The following is a 21,236-nucleotide window of genomic DNA, read 5'->3' on the forward strand; positions in this document are numbered from 1 at the left end:
AAGCTGGGTGTTTTGACAGCTTTAGAACAGTTCCAGCACAGTGTTGGGGCAGGGGGTGAGCCGGCCTGTTGGATATATGAGTGTGCGGCGAGGGTGAGAATAGGGTCAGCGGAGGAGTGGATAGGAGGGGATGAGATAAACGCAAGAAAACACTACCAAAAAATGCTCGTTTTGAATTTCTTTATGAGTAAACATCTGAAATGAATTGATTCGAAAATTTATTGTTTGTTATCCCTTAGCAATACATCTGAAGAGCAAACCTTACCCCTTACTTGCAGTTAAAATAAAACAGATATTAGTCTTGAACTTTACTAAGCTTAAACAAAATGAATTCTATCGAAATAAATGCATTTCAACATGCCATTCCTTCCTTTGGTTAAACCAGAGGAGCACTAAATATACTGCAGACAAAACTGAGCATTTGTCCAAGCAGCAAGACGCCTCTTTGCCGAAGCATTCCTGCCAAAAGAGTGATCTCAACCCATTCTCCCAACTTTAATCTCACCAAAGTGTAAAAGCTACGGGACTAAACTTCCCACACAGTTAATAAAAGACCCATAAAGCTTGTCTAACAAAACACAGTCCTTTTTGTTTTACTGTAGCTGAATGGGGCCAGACATCACCTCAGAATTGTGCTGCTTAAGAGTTCTCTCACAAGTACACCTCTCCCCCCCCAAAAAATAGGGGGGGGGGGGGGGGCTCTCCACATTTCCTAAGCCCTCTCTGTGCCAGTGGTGTTGAACCCCTGCTTTCTCCAATGGCATTCCAGCCCATCTTTCATGCTGTTTCATTGTGGCCATGCCAGCCAGGTCAGGGGGCAGTATTTTCTCAGGGCTTCAAGACAGCATTGGAAAGATAGATATAAGACGTACCGTCTGACTATTTGTGCATTGAATTCCTGTTTGATTCCTGTTTGTTGTCGTTGTGTCTGCATGTGTGCGTGATGTGCAAGAATCTACACGAACACAAACATTTTATATATGATTGCTGCACTTAGGTCAAATAACACACTGACCTTCTCTTTAAAATGCTTAATATAACTCAGTATGTTGTGACACCCATGGCTAACCTGCGATATAGAATCTGTCTCAAAGATGTAAGCTGCCTCTTTTGAGGTGGCTCCGAGTGACAGCACTGACTTGATGTAGCCGTAAGAGCCTGCGCCGCCTTTGTTTTAGAGATTACAGTACCAAACTCTGCCAGTAGATGTCCGTCTTCAGTCTTGCACAGCCTCCAAACAAAGTTGGCAGACTGGCTTTCAAAGATATTCACATGATCAAATTGGTGACTGTATCAGTATCCTAAGTGTGTCAAATAAGTGAAAGATAAAATGATGCCTATGACTATAGTGAGTGGCAGATGGACTGGTAAAAGCTCCTGCCTTGAAAGCAAACCTGCTAAAGTTTAAATTAAACATAGTTTTGCTTGAAGAAAACTGGAGGTATTTTGCTGACAAAGCAAAGCTCAGCATTCCAGCAGTAAATTCTTAGACACTGAGATCTTGGAAGATATGATAGCAAACGCTATGTATTCTCCTTGGTCCAGTCTGTGATCTCCTTTTTTACTGGCTTTAGTAGCAGTAGGCTACAGTTGCAACGTGGTAGTTGCTATGCCTGAAAACCCGGAGTAACCTTAGGAGAAAATTTCTCTCCATTGCCCATGAGTAATAATAACAGTCTTGCATTATTTACCTGGATAGAGCGTGTTTGCAAGGGTTAAAGGGGAAACGTAGTTAAATCCCACTGACATGCAGACAGTTGCGTGGATAACATTAAAAAAAAATACCCCGTGCTTACCTATGATTGATTATTAGGTAGTGATTAAAGGCAGTGCAAAGTGGATGCAAGGGCTGTATCTGCCAAAGGCAGCACGCTTTGTGGGCCGTTCTGCGTTAATAGGATGAAAAGAACATAGTTTCTGGGCGGGGATACGATGATATATACAGGACATGATTGGCCCGCGTGTTCTAATCGCTGAGGAGGCCTTAAGTGTTCCTCTTAAGCCTCGAGATTTAGGCTATTAAAGTATTACAGTAATAAAGTTAGTGCGTTTAAATTGCGTTTTAAATTCCTCAGCCACTGTTGCATGGTAATGGTCATCCCGGAGCTGTTTGACAGTTGTTCTTATTCACAGAAATCACACAGCGCAGTAAAGAAAAAACGCTAATTGCAGAATTTCATATTTTAATCAATAGACAGCTCAAAAGTTCCACTTTTAGTCATCAGTGACGTCTTCCGTATTCTCAAGTCTTCTTCCAAAAATGTCAGTTTGCGGGATATCAAGCTGTGTGTCTAAATCCTCAGAAAGATGGAGTGCAAACGTCTAATTTTCCAACGGAACTTGAACGCAGCACAGGAGAAGTTGGAAGACTTGTGTCGTGACGCGCAGTCGTGGAGGCGTGCCTCTGATGAAATCAGCCGGGGAAACAACAACAGAAAGGGGGTGGCTCAGACCAGAAGACTCTTTCAGCCAGTTGTGATTGCATTTCATCCTCCAAAGTGTCAGTTTGAAGATAACAAAGCATTATATTAAGTCTGCAGCAGCGAGCTGGTTCTTGTTGAGTTCTGTGAGGCGCTGGATTAAGGAGGCAGCGACGGGAAGTAGACTAAAGAGGAGGATGTGATAGGGCAAAGGTCCTGTCTGCAGTTATCTGTGCTCTTTGGCAAACAACGGGATCGCAGAGATCGCATCTTCCCTCTCCGTGCGTCTTTGTCCGGTTTCAGTGACCGGCTCAACCACCAGCAGAGTGGCATGTGGGTCAATTCCGGAACCGTCGGAAGGTAGGGACCCCTCCTGCAGGAATACTCGGTCACATGCTCTTCTTGCGATTCTGGCTGTGCACAAAGCAATCCGCACAAAGCCCCCAACATCTTTTTTTCCTCCTCCCTTTTACACTCCAGAGATTCATTAACAGCTGTTTTCTGTTCATAATGTTTCAATCACCTCTTCCATCTCTGTAACATCATCGTAATTATAACGGAGCCTGTTTTATTTCAACGTGTTATATTAATATTTCAGACAGAGATATTACAATATCACAAGGCGGGGTTATTTAAAAAACACCTGGAGACTCATGTTACTTTTTCTTTTTCCTATTTTTTTTTCCTTTGACATTATGATTCTGTGTTGTAGTGAAGCGGTTGGGCTTGGCACATTACGCCAGACTTATCAGTGCATCATTTGGCATGTAGGATTGTACCTGCCCTTTTTTATAACATCGTTATGTGAGAGACAGCAGCACGGTGAATATTGACTCATGCCTTTTATCTTTATAGACTCTGATGACAAAACACAAGACTGACTGATTTGTTGAATCGGTCTCTATGAGAAACTATGAATGAGCCAGGTGGTTATGAATGGCTGCGGGGATACGGAGCACACGAGGTTCTTTCATTGATGACTGTAGGGATCCTACACCGCAGTATTTACAGGGACAGCGTGCAGATCGAAGCAGGGACAAAAGATAACGTGCAGCCTGAGAAGATAAATGTGACCTTGTAGGACCGTAGACACACACACACACACACACACACACACACACACACTGTGTGTATATATATATATATATATATATATATATATATATATATATATATATATATATATATATATACGTGTGTGTGTGTGTATAAGAGCGTGTGGGCCATGACGTCATCTGAGGGACAGTGCTTCGCAGGTGGCTACGTGTCTGATGAAGAACCTTCTCACTCCTACCTGGAAATAAATAAATAATATTCTGGGAGTTTCTTTTTTTTTTTTTTTTTATCTCACTTCGTTTTCATTTCCAGTCATTAGCAATTAATCATATCTAGTTGCATAAACATTTTGGCATGCACACGATATTGTGCAATCCTTGTCTTTTGGCCAGCATCATTTTTTTTTCCCTCCTCAAGTGATGTCTAATAATGCTCACTGTGTGACTGTAGCTGAGCCATTTGTGGAAACACCAACTGCATCAGATCTTCTGTTCTGTGCGTCTCTCTACCAGCGTCCTACCAGTCATCCGCCCTTAACACACGGACGATGAGATGTGTTTTTGTTGGCTATTAAGAATTTTGTTCTTAAATCTTATGGCAGTACTGTAGGAAATGAATCAAAGATCAAGGTTGTCGTTATGTATACTCAAATGGCTTAACCTATTGTCCTGATTAGGCACTGTGCCCAAGCATTCGACTGTGTCAACAGCTTTAAGATAACATTCTGCAGCGCTGATAAACCCACATGGAAGAATAAGCCAGCATTATATGGCAGGCTTGAATGTCCTGATCCCTGTAACAAGCTGTAGTGGAAGATATACAGAGGTAAATAGTGCTTAGAATTGCTCAGATGCTTTATGGTTTGCTTTTATATGTAACATAAACGTGTGCTTTGGTGCGGAAAATATAAAGTATGTTGCATTTTTAAACAAGATTAGTACTGCTGGACTACTTTCCTCCCACCCTAATTATCTTTGGGTCAATAGAAACTCTTAATATGATTGTGACACGTCAAATGACATGCACCATAAGTATTAAGTTGAAAGGTTTTAGAATTCAAAGATGGCAAAGAGTTAAGCATATGATTCATGAGAGCTGGGGTTGGGTCACTAGCCACAAAAAAGTTTGAGAGCCCCTGCTTTACATCATGTTTTAAACCACAGTTGCATTCCCACAGGAATGGCCTGGACTATTTTCTCCCAGACAAACCTAATCCATCTCTACATCAGTAAAGTTGTAGTAATATCTAGGTCACCAAGTCCTTTGTTTTAAAGTTACAGTACTTGCTTTGTCTCAGGTGCCTAGAAAAATCACAATCACATTGTGAGTTTTTTGCCAGAAAAACAAACCATGTACAAAAAAGACAATGTGTCATGTTTCAATTTATTTGAAATATCAGTCTCAAATGAGCCGGCTAAAGATAAACAGTATGCAGTTGTATGCAATGATTTATGCTAATAACAACTGTATTTTGTATGTGGTGTTTGGATTCTTTATGCAATTAAAAGTCAAAGCCATCAGATGGCACTTTGAAGATCAGTGGAAAATGACAATTAAATCGCCAGCTTACCTGTTTGTTCAATCAGAATAGTCTTAAAAAGAAAATTGTGAGAATGGGTGACGAAGCATGAGAGATGAGAGAGACGTGAATGACAGACATGCTTTGAGAGACTAGATGTAAAAGTGTCCTGTATATGGAGTGGATACTGAAAGGTACAGGGGTGTGAACTAGAAATTGGAAGAAAATGAGCAAGAAGGACAGCAAGATAGATGAGAGAGGAAAGAAGTGGTGGGAAGTATAGATGGAGAAGAGTAGAAGGAAGACTGGCAGGGATGAATAGGAGAACTCAGAGACACAAGGGTTGGCCTGTCTGTGTTTAAAAATCTTTACTGCAGCAGAGAGAGAGAGAGAGGAGCGAGGCTTTTTCAACTAAGCTGGCGTGCGGCTGGCTCCCAAACAGCCTTTAAATCATTAAGCTAGATGCATACATAGCATCGCCTGCCGTGGGTCGTGCATTAATACCAGTACCATCTGCAAAGGGTAAGACAGTACGTGCAGGCATGCATGTGTGTATGCATGACTCTGCGAGTTTGTGAGTGAGTCTGAGGTCTACTGTCAGCCATCCTGGGAGCCTAGCAGAGACTACAGACCAGGTTATGTAACCAGTCTATGGCAGCTGTGCCTGTGGCTGTCAGTGTCTCAAACACCCACAAAACACACAATTGTAACTCACACACACAGATGCACAAGTGCACAAACCTAAAACGCATACACAAGAATGAATGAGTAAGCATTTTTTTTCTTGCAAGAGAGCAAACTTTTGACAAAAACAACTGTTATTAAAAGGAAGCTTACATGGTTGCACATGTTTAAATAGATTCTGCAGACAATTACACACGAGCACTTTGTGTATGCAGCCAAGCCTGTGATAGTTTAAGCCCCATAGCTCTGTGTGAGTGGCCAAGTGTTGACCCATGCATTAAATGGGTGGTTTTTGGGGTCACTCTTTTTTCACTTCTTTTTTTTTTTTGCATGAGTGGTTGAAGAGAGCACAGTGGCAGCCGGCTTCAACGCTGGCATCGGGATGAATTCTAGCCCCAAGGAAGAAGAGGCAGATGGGGGGGTGGGGTGTTAAGGTTTTGGGATAACTGGTTGCTGCCAGTGGATCACTATAGGTGTTACATAACAGAGAAACTGGGGAGGGGGGGTGGGGTGTATATTTGATTAATACTGCTCCTTGACTTACATCCAAAAAGGTCATAGAATGATAGATCACTGCTGAAAAAAAAGGGTGGAGGAAAGTGTGCCGTTGGGAGAAAAAGTGGGAGGAGACAAGGGAGATGGAGAAAGGTTACTAGAAGACAATGAGTGAACTGAAGGATGGAAGAAATGTGAACTGGAGCATTATATTTAGGGAATAAATGCAGAGTGGAAATAAAGTGAGGGACTTTGTCAGCTGGTCCAAAAGTATGCTAGAAAGGGTACGGCTGGAATAAAACAAATAACCCACACAGACAGAAGGATAAATAGAAGGATTTGGAAAAAAGCCAGTGAGTTTGTGTACAGATAAACTAAACAGGAAGATGACAAGATGTGTTTATCTTCTTTCATTTCTCCTTTAAGGGCTGTGTGGCCTTAAAGAAAAGCTATACAAAGACGCACATTATGCATGAGTTTCCTTGTCTCTTTGGGCATGCATGCAGGCTTGCACACATGCACGCGTGCACGCGCTGACTAAATCCATGACATTCCAGAATTAACTAGAAGGGTCATGTTTGTGTGTTGAGTGGGCATTTGAGTCCCTGTCACAGTGTTTCTATCAGTCTGCTGATGCCTACGCAATATCGATATGTCCTTAAAAGTGTCAGAAAAACATGCACACGTAGCGAAAAAATAAAACAGTGACTCATTGTCTCATTGTTTTACATTGCAAACTGTCTTTGTCCTTTTAGACACCTTTGCTAGCTAACATGGAAAAATCGCACTGGCCAGCAGATGAAGTCTAGACATCTGTGTACAGTTCACTATAGTTCACTGGCTAAAAATGAAACCTGAGCTCTACAGCTACACTTTCCGCTCCTCTGAGCTGCACAAGTCTCCTGCTTCCATAGTCTCTGGCTTCTGTTCATCCTCCAGTCATGCAATTAAAAATAATTGTTGGAGTCTAGGAACGCTTAGGAGGTTTAAATATAAACCTGTGAGCAGGTGTGTATCTGCCAAGCGCAGTGATGTATGAGTAGACAGTTGTGTTACACTTGTTAACCAACACATGACCGAACTTGCTTGGGGCCTCGGTGAAGATCCTCAGATGGAGGATGATATCTGGGAGTCAGGTACTGTTGATCCCCCTGAGAAACTGTCCACGCCACCACCAACGCTGCCTTCTGGTTATATCAGTGCGTGCATGCACATGCACGCACTCTCTCATGCACACACACACACTGACTTAAATAGTCCTGCAGGCCAGTAGTAAAGGATTTAACGCCGTACTCTGATATCTCCCTTGTATTTAACTTTCTTTCCTTTTTTACGGAATCACACATATTCACACATATCAAAGCATCAGCAGGAAAATTTGTGATTTGTTCTTCTGAAAAGCCTTGGTTATTGCCGGTCCCATCCTTTTGATCCCTGTAGCATTAATTTCTGGTTCTAATGCTGGGCTGACAGTGCCTCTCGTTCTCTCTAATACTAATAATCCCCTCCCTGGCTTTTTCTATCTTGCCATTCTTTTCTGGCTATCCACTGTTTCATTGGAAACAGAGAGGATTTAACAGTACTGTACATCACGTCTGGATCCCCCGTTTGTCACCGCCATTTTTGGTACACTCAATTCAAATGTCCTTTGGCACATATCGCTGACAACCACTTGTAATAAGTCAGGATTCACAGTTGGCCCTTTATCCTTGTTTAGTTTTCTAAAAACAGCACTAAGAAGCCTACTGCCATCACCATTAGCCAAAAAGCTGTTAGGTAACTGCCAGGTTGCGCTATCTTTTTATTGCTTTCTCTATCTCTCTCCTCTACCTGTTGTACGTGCGTCTGAAGGTGTGACAGCTAAGGTGGCAAGGGAAAAGGATATTTTTAACTCTGAAAGTCATAAATCCACATGGAGGGTTCAGGAAGCTGCTTCTTTGACAGCTCAGGTAAACAAAAGAATCTCTGTTCTGTACTTCCTGGCTGACGTAAACGGGACCCCCCTCTGACAGGAAATTGGAAAACGTCAAGCCTTTTTTGTTGTTGTTGACAAAGAAAATCGATGTCTTAGGTCTCGAGGGAAATAAAGCAACGGTGATATAGATGAAGTGAAGGTGTATGGCTACACTGAGAGCAGTTCATGGCTGAATAGCAGGGCGCACACATGGCTCATGTGTCTGATGAATAGATGCCATTTTTAGCTGCTGGTGTCTGTCACTGCTGGACCGAAGTGTTGCACTGGCATCCACGTCATTGGAACAACAAACCAGAGCCTTTATAAATGTTTCAGATGCTCTATTTACGGGGGCCTTGGTTTGGGTTTTGAATAAGTCGCAACCCCGAATGGACTGATTAGCTGGCTACAGACTGAACTGCGTCTGTGGTGTGGTGTGGCAGTGGTGTCGGTTTTGTAATAGCACAGATTTCTCCAGGAAAGTTTTAAAATGGGTATTAACATGTGTGTTGACATGTCAGAAATGTTTGTAAGCAGTTTATGGAAAGGGGATTTTGGTAAGCTTTTCAGAGTGATGTTTGGTTTTAAAAGAGGAAGTCAGGTGACCTGTGCAGTACTTCCGTTTTGCACCAAGGTTAAGTACAGAGGTGACAGGTGGTCATACATGGCTGCCACGCCAAGAGAAGACGAATGATGATGCATGAAAGACCAAAAATGCTCATTAGAAAGGTCTGGGGGTTTATACTTCCCTTTTTTTTGCACAGCCAACTTAGATTTCATCATCTCGTATTATGTTTTCTCTAAAATGAAAATGCTCTGAGTGATTCAAAAGAGGAGCAGAAAGGGGGAGAAAAGAATAGTAAACTCCAGGGAAGTCTCGTTCTTCTTCCTCTGTCCATCCACCTCCTCCCCCTTCTCTATGTTTCTCTCTCTGTGCTGTTACAGAAATAGCTCTGTGGTCCTTCTTTTGCTCAGCCTGTGAACCATGTGTTCTGTTGAGGGGTTTGGCAGAAGCCTGAATACACTGGGCAGCACAGCTATGGGGGCTTAGATCCTTAACAAAGCTCCCCTAGGCTGGGCTGGGCGACAGCTAGCGGCTACTGTGCCTGATGTTGTTGTCAGTGTCAAAATGCAGTGTCATTCTTCCTGTGGTTCTTTATCAAATGCTGTTTTATTTTTGTTTTTCATGACTGTTGAATTAACCACTTCTCATTTTGATTCTTTCTTCTCTCGTGTTTTCCAGGGCCCTCTCCATGGATATAGACACAGACTATGAGCGGCCCAATGTGGAAACCATTAAATGTGTGGTGGTAGGGGATAATGCAGTAGGCAAGACCAGGCTAATCTGTGCCCGGGCCTGCAATGCCACCCTCACACAGTATCAGCTGCTTGCCACCCACGTGCCAACCGTCTGGGCCATCGACCAGTACCGTGTATGCCAGGAGGTGGGTACATGCACACAGAGTCAAACACAGTTCAGAAAGAGCTGCATAGACAGATTTGGGTACAGTTCTGGGCATTGTACAGAGACTGAAACACAGGCTATAGTAGTTACACATATGTATAAAAAGTAAGTAAAGATTATCAACACTGAAAATGTTGTGCAGGCCACTTAGAAATATTTGTCTGTGTTGCAGGTGTTAGAGAGATCTCGTGATGTAGTGGATGAAGTCAGTGTGTCCCTGAGGTTATGGGACACATTCGGGGATCATCACAAAGACAGACGTTTTGCCTATGGCAGGTGAGCAGATACACTCAGTGAAAAAAAACACACACACGCACACATATACACACAAACACCGTTTGAAGCTATCCGCTTGCCCCAACTTCGTTACTGACCCGGTAACACCATTTGTTGGCTGACCACAAGGTTAACTATCTTAAAGCGTGTTGTTCTAGTTTCCCATTTTAATTGGCGCTGCCAAGGAATTGCTTTGTGTTGGCTGTGTAGTTTGTAAGGCATTAACACAATTTACGTGGGCTAACATATCACCAAATTCATTGTTGGCTTCTTCAGCAGAATGCAACCAATCTATTACACCCACAGAAACATGTCAGTGTAACTTTCCCTCACCCAAAAGTTGCTTTTTGTGTAATCCAGCTGCCATGCTTTTTTAGTTGAACTCTGCTCTCAAGCTGTTACATCCCTCCTCCCTCAGATGTGATTGGATCATCGCTACATCCTCTTATTTCCCGTGCCTCTATCAAAGCTGCTTCATTGGCATGAAATGCAAAAGTACTTATTGCCAAAGCAAAATTCAGCAGATAGAAATTCGATTCACACCGAGCAAAAGTTGGCCAGCGACATCAAACTGAACAATAAAAAAAAGAAAGGATACATTTTAACCATGCTTAAAAAGGCTGCTGTACTCTATATTGCACTCTGCTGTATGTTTTACCAACAATGGGTGGATCCTTAAAAAAGATCCTAAAGAAAAGCAAACAAACCCAGATCCCTCCCTCAGTCATACGTAAGGTAAGTTAAACAGAAGTGCCGAGTCATTGCGGTCATTAGCCTTCGTTTTGTTAAAATAAAGTTTCCTTAAGATATTCTTTGGCGAGTTGTCTTATTTTAGAATGTCTCAGGCCAGATTCAGATGGTTTACGCTTTAAAACCTGAACCATTAAATAAGAAAAAGACAGAAAATGTGAATTTGTTTTAGATCTGTTTTGCAATTTAGTGTAATTTAATTTAAAAAAAAACACTGGGATCACACTGATTAGGCTGGTGTATGCACTTTGTGTATCAGGTCACCTTGTCCCTGTGTCAGGTGTGTTTGAGTGAGAGGTGTTTATTGAGGTGTGTTTATTGTCAAGTAGCATGTAGTTCATTTGTTCATTTTGTTCTTGTTTTGCTGCTATGATACAAATTAGGCCAAAGTGTCTGTACATGTGCACATTGATATGCCTCTATTTGTATATGTTTTGGTGTGTGCGTGCGTGCGTGTGTGCATGTGTCTGTCTGCATGCCCTGTATGCTTTGTCAGCCTGCAGTCAGCTGATAAAAACACAACGCCAGCTCAGCTGTTTTTCCGTGCCCGGTGTCACTGGCTCCCCTCCCACTCATCCTCGTTCTCTCCCATTCCATTCATCTGAGCCGCGCTTTATTCTCCATCCTGTCCTCAGGCTCCTCTGATTCACCTCACCTCCCCCTCCTCTCTCATTACCTTAACCGAATTTACATCATAAGGCTCTGTTGTGCCCTTGACACTTTGCTACCTCCTAACCCAGCCTTTTGTTGATATCAAAACTCAAAACATCACATTGTCAAATGATACCCAGATTGTCACATGGCTTGTTAGAAGAGGAACACTCAGTTTGGGAAAATAAACACAGAGTGAAAATAGGTCAAGTTAAAAAGTTTTTCATTCAGCAGAGATTCAGAAATTTAAAAAAACAAAAAGTTAGAGATTGAAGCACTTCCAGCATGATTTGCCAGTGTGATACAAATCCACTTTGTTTGTACATTTAGAGGCAGACTGGGGCAGGTCTTCACAAAATGCAGATAGGAGAAAAATATAATCCATATAAAGGATGACCTGTTGGTCCATATATCACGTGTCCAAAAAGAAAACAAATTTTTATGCATTTATATTTGAATGCGTCATAAGACATTATGTACTGACAATTTTTATATTCTAGATTAGTTACATAATCTACATTATGTTTGTAGTGTTAATAGGATCGCCTGTCAGTCCAGCAACAGCATTAATGAAGACACTACAACTTGAACAAATTAAAAAGACTTTACAGTTTGCATTTATATGGTGCCACTTGCTTTAGTAAAGTTGACCACGCAGCAAGACCTAGATCTTAAATGGAAAAACATACAAACAAACCACGAGATCCGATGCATGTACACATAACATGACCTCAAATAGCCTAAGCCGTGGCAATGATCCTTGTGCAAAGTGCAAATGGGAGTTCCTGTGTGTGTGTATGAGAGAGAGAGAGAGCATGAGCAGTGATGTAATACTTCAGTATTGTATATTACATCCTTGCCAGTGGAAGCTTTGCAGAGATTATGTAGTGAAAGTAAAGAGGACTATGGAACCCGTGTCTGCACTGCCGAAAATGTCACAGTTGATTTAGTGCAGTTCGGTTTCATTTCCTTTAAAGAAGAGGGGACGTCAGGTTAGCTGCCTTTGTGTGTTACTTGTAAATTAAGCTGTTTGTCCCTCTTCTTCAAGGATGCTTCCTGTTAAAAGATTTTCACGTTTTAGTCAAGTAGTCAGAGTATATTTGGATTTCTTACAGTGCTGCCTTTGTGTGCTCATTAAAGTGGGTCATATTTTCTAGAGCAAAGGTATTTTGCCAAAGGAAATAGACAAGTTTAAGTGGCATTTAATGATCCTCTCAGATTCATTAATGGGCTTTTCTCCCACTGTCTGATGAACAATGTGTGCCTGACAAAAACTGGAACATATGTATATTTAATTATCTTCAAGTTATCAGCGATGCTTAATCTAGTGCACAAATTACATAAGTCTTTAGTAGTCTTGTGCTGCTGGGATCAGAAGTCCTGTGTTGTTGCGCTGTTGTGAGGAGCAGATCATTTAGCAATTGAGCATTTTTGCCTCGTCAGCATTGCACAGGCACTAAATGATCCATCCCGCTGGCACGAAGCTCAGTCAAACATTACCTAGTAAGAGAAATGCCTGCACCAACATGTCACAGAAATTTCAACTCTGGAGAACAGCTGTAAGTGCTGCCGTCTGCCTGCTCAAACACATCAGAAAAGGAGAAAATGAAATTCCGTGTGTGTGTGTGTGTGTGTGTGTGTGTGTGTGTGTGTGTGTGTGTGTGTGTGTGTGTGTGTGTGTGTGTGTGTGTGTGTGTGTGTGTGTGTATTTTGATCTATTCTTAGCTTTCTCTTTGTGGTCCATGTAGCCTTGAAGGGCTTATGGAGATTTACGTAAGAGAGAGCGGGAGAGAGGGAGAGAGAGAGAGGGGCAGGCCAGACAAATCAGAGGCCCAGAATCACAGACACACAGACCCACTCGCGCACACACGTCTTCTGACCCCAGCTTTCTCACTGGCACCGTCCATGCTCCTGCAGTGCCTTGCAGCAGCTCAAAAAAGCTTCATCCACACATGTATGTTTTAAGCATAAACTTGACAAGACGTCCGTTGAATCAGCACCGATCCTTTTCATTTCCTTTTTTTATCTCTGTCTCCTTGATGCCATCAAAGACCACATGTCTTCTGATGACTGGCATCTTCTGCTCATGACATAACAAATCAGCCCTCCTCTCTTTTTGCCTTTTGAGAGATCACTGATATTCTTTTCACCCCTGCTCTCGCCACCCTTTTAGGTCTGATGTAGTGGTGCTTTGCTTCTCTCTGGCTAATCCCAATTCCCTGCGCCACGTCCGCACCATGTGGTTCCCGGAGATCAAGCACTTCTGTCCCCGGACGCCCATCATCCTGGTTGGTTGCCAGCTGGATCTGCGCTACGCCGACCTGGATGCTGTTAACCGGGCGCGCCGACCGCTAGCCAAGTGAGTTGCATTTTACATTAGGCATTAACAGACGGGTTTAGAGGGAACCTTGACCCTGTGGCTTCAGTGAGATGTGCATGTGATGTGCATGCCTGGTTAATCAGCAGCAGGAACTAAATCACCATAAATGAGGCAATTTTAATGCGTTTTTGCTTTGTGTTGTGAAGAAAAGTTAAAACGGTTAAAACGGTCAATTTTCTGCTCTTTTGAAAAAGATTGGCTTGCACTGATGTCATCAGTGACATCATGTTAGCTGTTCTTAAAACTAGCACTGAGATGAATACCGCTTTCTTATAGCATTGTTTTGTGCACCTAATTATATTGCTTGCGGTTCTTTATCTGACTGCTGTCATCATTATGATTGTTATGTCTTTCTCACTCACAGACCCATCAAACCTACAGATATCCTTCCTCCAGAGAGAGGCCACGAGGTGGCAAAAGAACTTGGTATTCCCTACTATGAGACCAGCATCGTTGCCCAGTTCGGTGTCAAAGATGTTTTTGACAATGCAATCCGTGCTGCCCTTATCTCTCGTCGACATCTGCAGTTCTGGAAGTCGCACCTGAAGAAGGTCCAGAGGCCCCTCCTCCAGGCGCCATTCCTGCCTCCTCGGCCACCACGCCCCATAGTGGGCATCCCAGACCCGCCTCTAACAGACGGCGAGGGCCCCGACTCCCTTTTCTGTCAGCCACTGTGTGCTGATGTTCTTTTCCTTCTGCAAGGTGGCACTACTCGAGTTTTTGCACACAAAGTCTATCTGGCTACATCCTGCTCCAAGTTCTATGACCTCTTCACCCTTGATCTCGGTGGATCGTGTACCGGGCCATGGGGGGAGGAACAGGAGAGCAAGGAAAAATCGGAGAGCGGGGAGGAAGACGAGCAGAGCCGGAGAGGAGCCAAGGAGCAAGCTGGACGTACTAAGAGCCTAGATATTGATAAAGATGGGGTTGACGGAGGAGTGAGAGGCCTGAATCAACCCCAGCTGCGCCAGCAGGGCTCTTTGAGGACTTCCCAGAGTGATAATGCACTTCCTTCTCGAGCCCAGTACTCCATGGGAGCACTAGGGACTGGGCGAGCACTTTCAGGATGGGGAAGGGGGTTCTTGAGTGTTTGTTTGGAGCACATAGATGATCCCGTGACTGGACACCCACGACTCATGACTGTGGTAGCCATGGATGCACTTATACAGGAGGAGCCATTCAAGGTGATAAAGTTAAAACACTGTTACTGAGAAAATAATTTTATTGATCGGAATATGTGAGATATTCTGCACCATTATTTTAGTCTAAAGCCTTAGATAATCAAAAGAAGCAAAGAAACAAACAAAGATTTCATCTTCCCAAAGCTCTGTATATTTGACCTCTCTGATTGGTTTTTGTTCTAGGCTGTGCTTCAGTACCTATACACCGGCAGTTTGGATGAGGGTCGAGGAGACCTGATGCAGGTCGCCACCATCGCGGAGCTACTTGAGGTGTTTGACCTGCGAATGATGGTGGCCAATGTTTTGAACAGAGAAAGCTTCATGAACCAGGAGATCACCAAGGCCTTCCACGTCCGCAGAGCCAACCGCATCAAGGAGTGTCTCAATAAGGGGACATTTGCTGGTAAACCACAATGCCATCCGCTCACTGGCTTGATGCTTTCAATAACACTGGTCTTTTTGTACTGTATATGCTTTCCATATATGCATCAGTATGTGTTTTTGTGTCTGTCTGTGTTTGGGTATACGTGTGTCTGTGTGGGGAAGAGAAGTGAATGAGGGTTACGAGAGGTTGTTGAGGAGACCATGTGACGAAGACAGGAAACAGCACTCTCTTTCACTCTCTGAAAATGTACACCCTGTGTTACATTTGGTCATTCTCTTTCCATGTAGTACTTGCTATGCAAAATGCATTCATATGTTTTTCAAAATCACAGTCAAAACATTTTGATGACTGACCGTTGCTTCACATTGTTTTGTGTTGGGTGTTATGTGTATCCTGTATTTGTGTTGTGTTGTCGTCCCTCCCTCCTGAGCTGTTGTGTATGCATGTTGCCACAGTGTTTCCAGCTAATGGTGAACATCTGACATTTCTGACAAAAAAAAAAAAAACCCTTGCTCAATTTCATTACTTTCTATACTGTTTGTGTCGTGTTCGTTATTAACATTAGTGGATCTAAGTTTTCAATAATCTAAAAATTGCAGAAATGTTCCCATGACTTATTAAATGTTCAATTAAAAACAGGTGTAGTTTAACATGTGGCACGTTAAGAACCGCAGTGGAGAAGCTAGTGTATTTTCATGTCACTTAAACATTTCCTCTATCAAAGCTCTTGTTTGCACAGGATTTTTCTCTGTGATCCTTGCATCTACTCTCCTTCCCTTACTCTATGTCAAAAGCTGTTCTGTCCCCCCGTCAATTTATCTCTCTGTCTGTCTACCTGTGTCTTTGTGTGTGTCTGTCTGGCCTCCTGTCTGTCTCCGTGTGTCTTTGTGTGTGTCTGGGCGTCTGCCTTGTCCGTCTTTCCCCCTCTGTAGCTTGGGCTTCTGTGGCATACCACGAGATGAACGCTCTTTTCCGCCCCGGTTTTAGATGTGGTGTTCCGACTGGATGATGGTTGTCTCCCAGGCCACAAGCCCCTGCTTATCTCCAGCTGCGACTGGATGGCGGCCATGTTCCGTGGCTCTTTCATGGAAAGTTACATTGAGGAGGTGAGCTCAGACAAAGTGGGAAAAAGTCGAGGATGGAGTTACCTTTAAGTTTTGAGAAGGGATCGAGTGTCCGTGTCCTAAATCCTGCTAAATTCCCAGTAGTAACTCACAACTAGCAAGAAACGTTTTTAAGGCCACTTTGAAATGTTCCAAAACCTTTTAGATGAAATTGATTAGAAATGTTGTAAATGCCAGTTTATGGCTAATAGCCTAACTAATATTAAATAATTTATGTTTATAATAACAGGGTATTTATGTGTGTACCAAAGCCCATTTGTAGCAGATATGATCCAACAACCTTTAAATGGATAAGATATTTAGATATTTCTTTTTCTTTTATTTTTTAGAAACTTTTGAAAACCAGCTTTATTATGCTATCTTAGCCATGCTATCAGATTGCCCTACAAACCTTTTACTTACTTGTAGATGTGGTTGAAACTCTTTACGGCTCATGAGAATTGACCTACATAATAATTCACACGTCCGCACCACCGTATACACAAATTTCCTGCACATGAGTACTGCTTGGCTTATCCCAACTCATATACAAGCATTATTATTTGCCATAAAATGTAATGATTTGCACTGATTATATTAGAGCTGGCTATTTATGTCTATAGCCTGTATACATAAAAACAAATATGCAGTCATACAAAGACACAGACGTGAACTTTTTGAGTCTGACTTCCTGTTTTTTGTGGTTTGACGCGAACCACAGCGTATCGTGTTGTGTCAATAGGTTGAAGGCTCACATTTTGCACTAACTCTTCTCATCTTCTATCAACTCAGTGACAGCCTTTAACTTCCTCTCTGGTTATGTGAGCCCCAGGGAAATTCTCATAAAATTTTTCTGGGTAGTAAAATTTAGTCAGACTTCTTATGCTGCAATCACCCGAGGTTTAGCTTCAGGAGGTTACTGGGTGCAGGATGTGTCTGACATAACCAGAGAGGAAGTTAAAGGCTGTCACTGAGTTGATACTCCTCGGACAGTGTTGCTGAACCAGATCCCACTGGGTATGGTTACTCTCAAGGTCAGCAGGTTTAGGTTACCCAATCCCCTGGAAGTTCTGGAAGTTTTCTGGAACTGAAGCAATTGGTAAAGATAAAGCTGTGGTCAAGAAAAGCATTGCTTTTTTTGTTGTTTGCACATGCAGATGGATGGGATTTCTTTCTGGAACACACCACATGAGTCTGTGTGCAAAAACAACCATTGCAGCTATTGTTTTCACTAGTGAAAACAGGACATCGGGATCAGTGAGGGGACGCAGTGTTTGCTGCTGGTGGTGGGCTGCTGGTGTCTATGGTTACACTAAACAGTTCATGTTAATGGCATGAGGCTGGCAGCACGTAGAGGACAGGTGGTCTGGACACAAAGATTCAAAGCCTGACCGGACAATGATGCTGTCAGCAATTTTGTTTATGAACAGCTGTTTTGTTTTGTTTTATTTTATTTTATTTTATTTGCTTGCTGATTTGCTTTATCTTAAATACATGTTGTTGTTTTTTTACTCCTAATTTGTAAGCTGTTGTTTATCTCACCAGGATGGTGCACTTCTTGCTTTGCTTGCTGACTTTTAAAGTTGCTTCTTTCAAATTTGCTACAAGACCATAAGTTACCATGCTCTAATGTGTCTTACTTCCTGTGAGCTGCGCATATGAAGTGAATGCTAAACCACACTATTAAAAACCCCAAACACTGGTCTTTAAATAGAAGCAGAACTTTAAGAGCATGACACAATACAACTGCTCAACCCTAAAACAGCAGATGATCTAGCTTTAGTCACATCGTCCTGAACATTGAGCACATTTGACATACATATTAACATGATGTGATATTTTTATAAAAATGAATTTAAAAATCTGAATATGACAAGAAAGAATCTGATTAATCTGGTGATAATACATTATCGTTATCCAAAAACAACTTATATTTCAAACTTAGGTAATGCACAATGCACATTTATTAGCATCTACTAGATACATTTTATACAGGCAATACATTGCTAATAAACAGCCTTATCATGTTACCATCACATTAGTTTGAAGTAAGTATTTTATATATTTGTGAAATATATATAAATTAATAATCCCTAACTCTAAGTGGGAGAGCATCATGTGATTAGAGATGTGTTTCTCTATTTTTATGCCCATGGCACACTTCCCTCTCTGTATTTTTGTGCTCACACATTTCGGTGTTCATGCTGCACTGCGATTGCACAGCTATTCTTGACTTGTGCAGAGCAGCATTAAGTTGAGTCTCACAAAAAAATGTGCTTAAAATCCCCATCACTTTTTGTGGCATTGGTTTTAGTATAACATTGGTACAATGATTTCATACATTAAGGATTTTCTTTTCTTTGTGAATTCAAAGGTGATCTGGGTGTAATTTTCTCTATTGTGTACTGTTCAAAAGGCACAAGTCAAAAGACACCTCTTGTGGTTTGCTGTGTCTGTGGATAGACCGCTGATTGTGTCATGGTACACCCATGGATTACTTACTAGGTGTGTGTCTGTGGTTTTGTGTTCACCCTGGGAGTGTGTATCCTGGTGGAGTATTACATGTTGAGAAAAGACTAGTCTATCAAGTGTGAGAGCCTCTGCAGCTCTGTCATACTCCTTTTTTTTTAACTGTGAGAAAAAAATTTCTCCCTTTTAACCCTTTTCTGTCACATTTATGGTGATGCTGCACGCTGTTTTTTCCTGACTACCTTTTTGTATATAACAAGAAGAGTAGGGTTGAAATCATGCCTGAATGTGTCATTTGCACTTTTATTTTTAGTCATTGCAGCTTTGCAAGTAATTGCAAATTTCACTAAACTTACAAATGAACAGTTATGATGGCAAGAGTAGAGCCGACAGATCGTACTCATACATTTTCGGAACCTGTGACTTTGTCCATCTATTAATTCTTCCTGATCCAGCTGGGAGGCCACCCATAGCTCTACGTTGTGTCTTTTTTTATCATAACGACAGGTCACACTAAGCTGACATTCTCCTAATTGGCTATAGGAGTGAAGGGTGGTGAGTGCCTCAGTGGGTACACTGAGGCAGAGTGCTCCTGAAGAGGTCAGGTTATCACTCTCATAATCCTTCCTCCTGTCCTTCCCAGGCTTAGACGGTCATCTAGTTTGTGGATCTGGTTATAGCCTTGCAGTAATTAAGATGTTTTGCTTTTATGTGTTTGTTTACCACCGAAAAGTGGTGGAGGAGGAGCATGGTCCGGTCTAAGTGATGTTATGGCAGCGTCAGTGTCAATATGGCTGAACATTTTACTTAAGAATTAGCTTAAGAAAAAGACTCCATATCCCAACTATAAACATTAGCCTAAAGTATCTTGTTTTTTAGGCTGCTTTTTAAGTGTGAGAATCTGGAGTGCTATTTTTTTCTCATTATTAGCTTAACTTGTTGATAACAGTTAGTAGATAAAATGTCATAGATTATTTTATCATTAGAACAGAGTGTGGCTAAATGAGATGAACTACATAGTATATCTCTTTGACGAACGCTGCCACAGTCTGTCTCATCTGTGTCAGTGTCTTAGTCTGCACATTGAGGCTAGGTTTGTGTTTTCCCTGTGCACCACATTGCACGGTTGTATGTATGTGGGGTTTATCTGGATTTAGCCCTATTGCTTACATCACGAGCCAGATAGAGCCCTCATCTGAGCCAAGATCAAAGGGAATGCGAACAGTATGTCCTCTGCCCTTTACCTCCAGATACCTACAGCGCTGCTTTCATTGGTATTACTGAAACCTTACCCTTTACTAAACATTACAATCCACATGTCAGAATTTGCCAACATGTTTTTTTGTCGTAACACAAAAATTGTAAGTTCAGAAGACACATACAAATATGCAGTGTTTTTTGACATAAGGACCACTCATGTGAGGATATATCCCCAACCTTTTTTGCGCCACAGACCGGTTTATGCCCGACAATATTTTCACGGACCGGCCTTTAAGGTGTCGCGGATAAATACAACAAAATAAAACTAGTACCGGTACCGAAAAAAAGAAGATTTATTCATAACACACGTGAAAAGACCCAGGAAAACCGAGTTAACGATAAAAACGATAACAAAATAACGCTGAAAACCGATAAAAACCCTAAAAACTATACATTTCACACCTGAGCCTCAGCTCTCGCGGCCCGGTACCAAACGACTCACGGACCGGTACTGGGGTTGGGGACCGCTGGGATATATCTAATGAAAATGAATGTCTGCAATGCATTTTTTATATCTCATGCCTTGTTTTTGATCTGTTTACCCTTTATATGATAAATTTCCAGGTCTCCATCCCTAACACCAGTACAGCCTGTATGCGAGGGGTGCTGGAGTTCCTGTACTGTGGCCTCCTGACGCCTTGTCCTGGTCTGGAGCCCATGGAACTAATCGTTCTGGCCAACCGTCTCTGTTTGCCACGTCTCGTCGCCCTCACCGGTAGGGATCCTTTCTGTCATATTGAGAGCACAGGAAGGAACGTCCTCTCATTTAAATATCATGTTCTCACTTCATGTGACAGAACATGCGTTTGATAGTGTTTTATCACTTGCACTTTGCTCCTTTTATCAGTGACTCTGTAACATTTTTACGTATAGCCTTCTGTTTGCATCTAGTGCAGATTTAAAGACTAAGAATTTAGGACTGGGAGAAAAGATATCCATGTGCAAGTGCTGCATGCAAATGGGAAATACTGACATGATTGTTTCCATTTTTATGCATTTTCAGAGCAGCACGCTGTGGATGAGCTTCTCCGACTGGCAGTGAAAGGAATTGACATTGATGGGCAGGTGTTGGCTTACCTTGAACTTGCACAGGTCTGTCCTTTAAATAACAAATTATTTATAATTCATTAATGACGCTGAATTACTTTCATTTTTGCTAAAGGGGGAATCCATATTTTTATAGTGATG

At 42.1% G+C, this 21,236-nt stretch overlaps 1 protein-coding gene across 3 annotated transcripts in view; it reads left to right on the plus strand.

Moving 5' to 3' along the window:
- The window catches only part of rhobtb4 (Rho related BTB domain containing 4), a 34,409-nt gene that overhangs the window by 11,968 nt on the left and 1,205 nt on the right, over positions 1 to 21,236 (plus strand). For 2 of the 3 annotated variants that reach the window (XM_026186228.2, XM_026186232.2), the window contains 8 exons: positions 9,372 to 9,573; positions 9,766 to 9,869; positions 13,444 to 13,629; positions 14,015 to 14,834; positions 15,015 to 15,234; positions 16,204 to 16,322; positions 20,613 to 20,763; positions 21,052 to 21,140. In XM_026186228.2, coding sequence (XP_026042013.1) covers positions 9,372 to 9,573; positions 9,766 to 9,869; positions 13,444 to 13,629; positions 14,015 to 14,834; positions 15,015 to 15,234; positions 16,204 to 16,322; positions 20,613 to 20,763; positions 21,052 to 21,140 — 1,891 coding nt within the window. Of the gene's footprint in view, positions 1 to 2,449; positions 2,781 to 9,371; positions 9,574 to 9,765; positions 9,870 to 13,443; positions 13,630 to 14,014; positions 14,835 to 15,014; positions 15,235 to 16,203; positions 16,323 to 20,612; positions 20,764 to 21,051; positions 21,141 to 21,236 lie in introns of those variants that run through there. The other variant, XM_026186229.2, reaches the window with a different exon arrangement.

The sequence above is a fragment of the Astatotilapia calliptera genome, chromosome 12 (assembly GCF_964374335.1).
Source record: "Astatotilapia calliptera chromosome 12, fAstCal68.1, whole genome shotgun sequence".
Classification (NCBI taxonomy): domain Eukaryota; kingdom Metazoa; phylum Chordata; class Actinopteri; order Cichliformes; family Cichlidae; genus Astatotilapia; species Astatotilapia calliptera.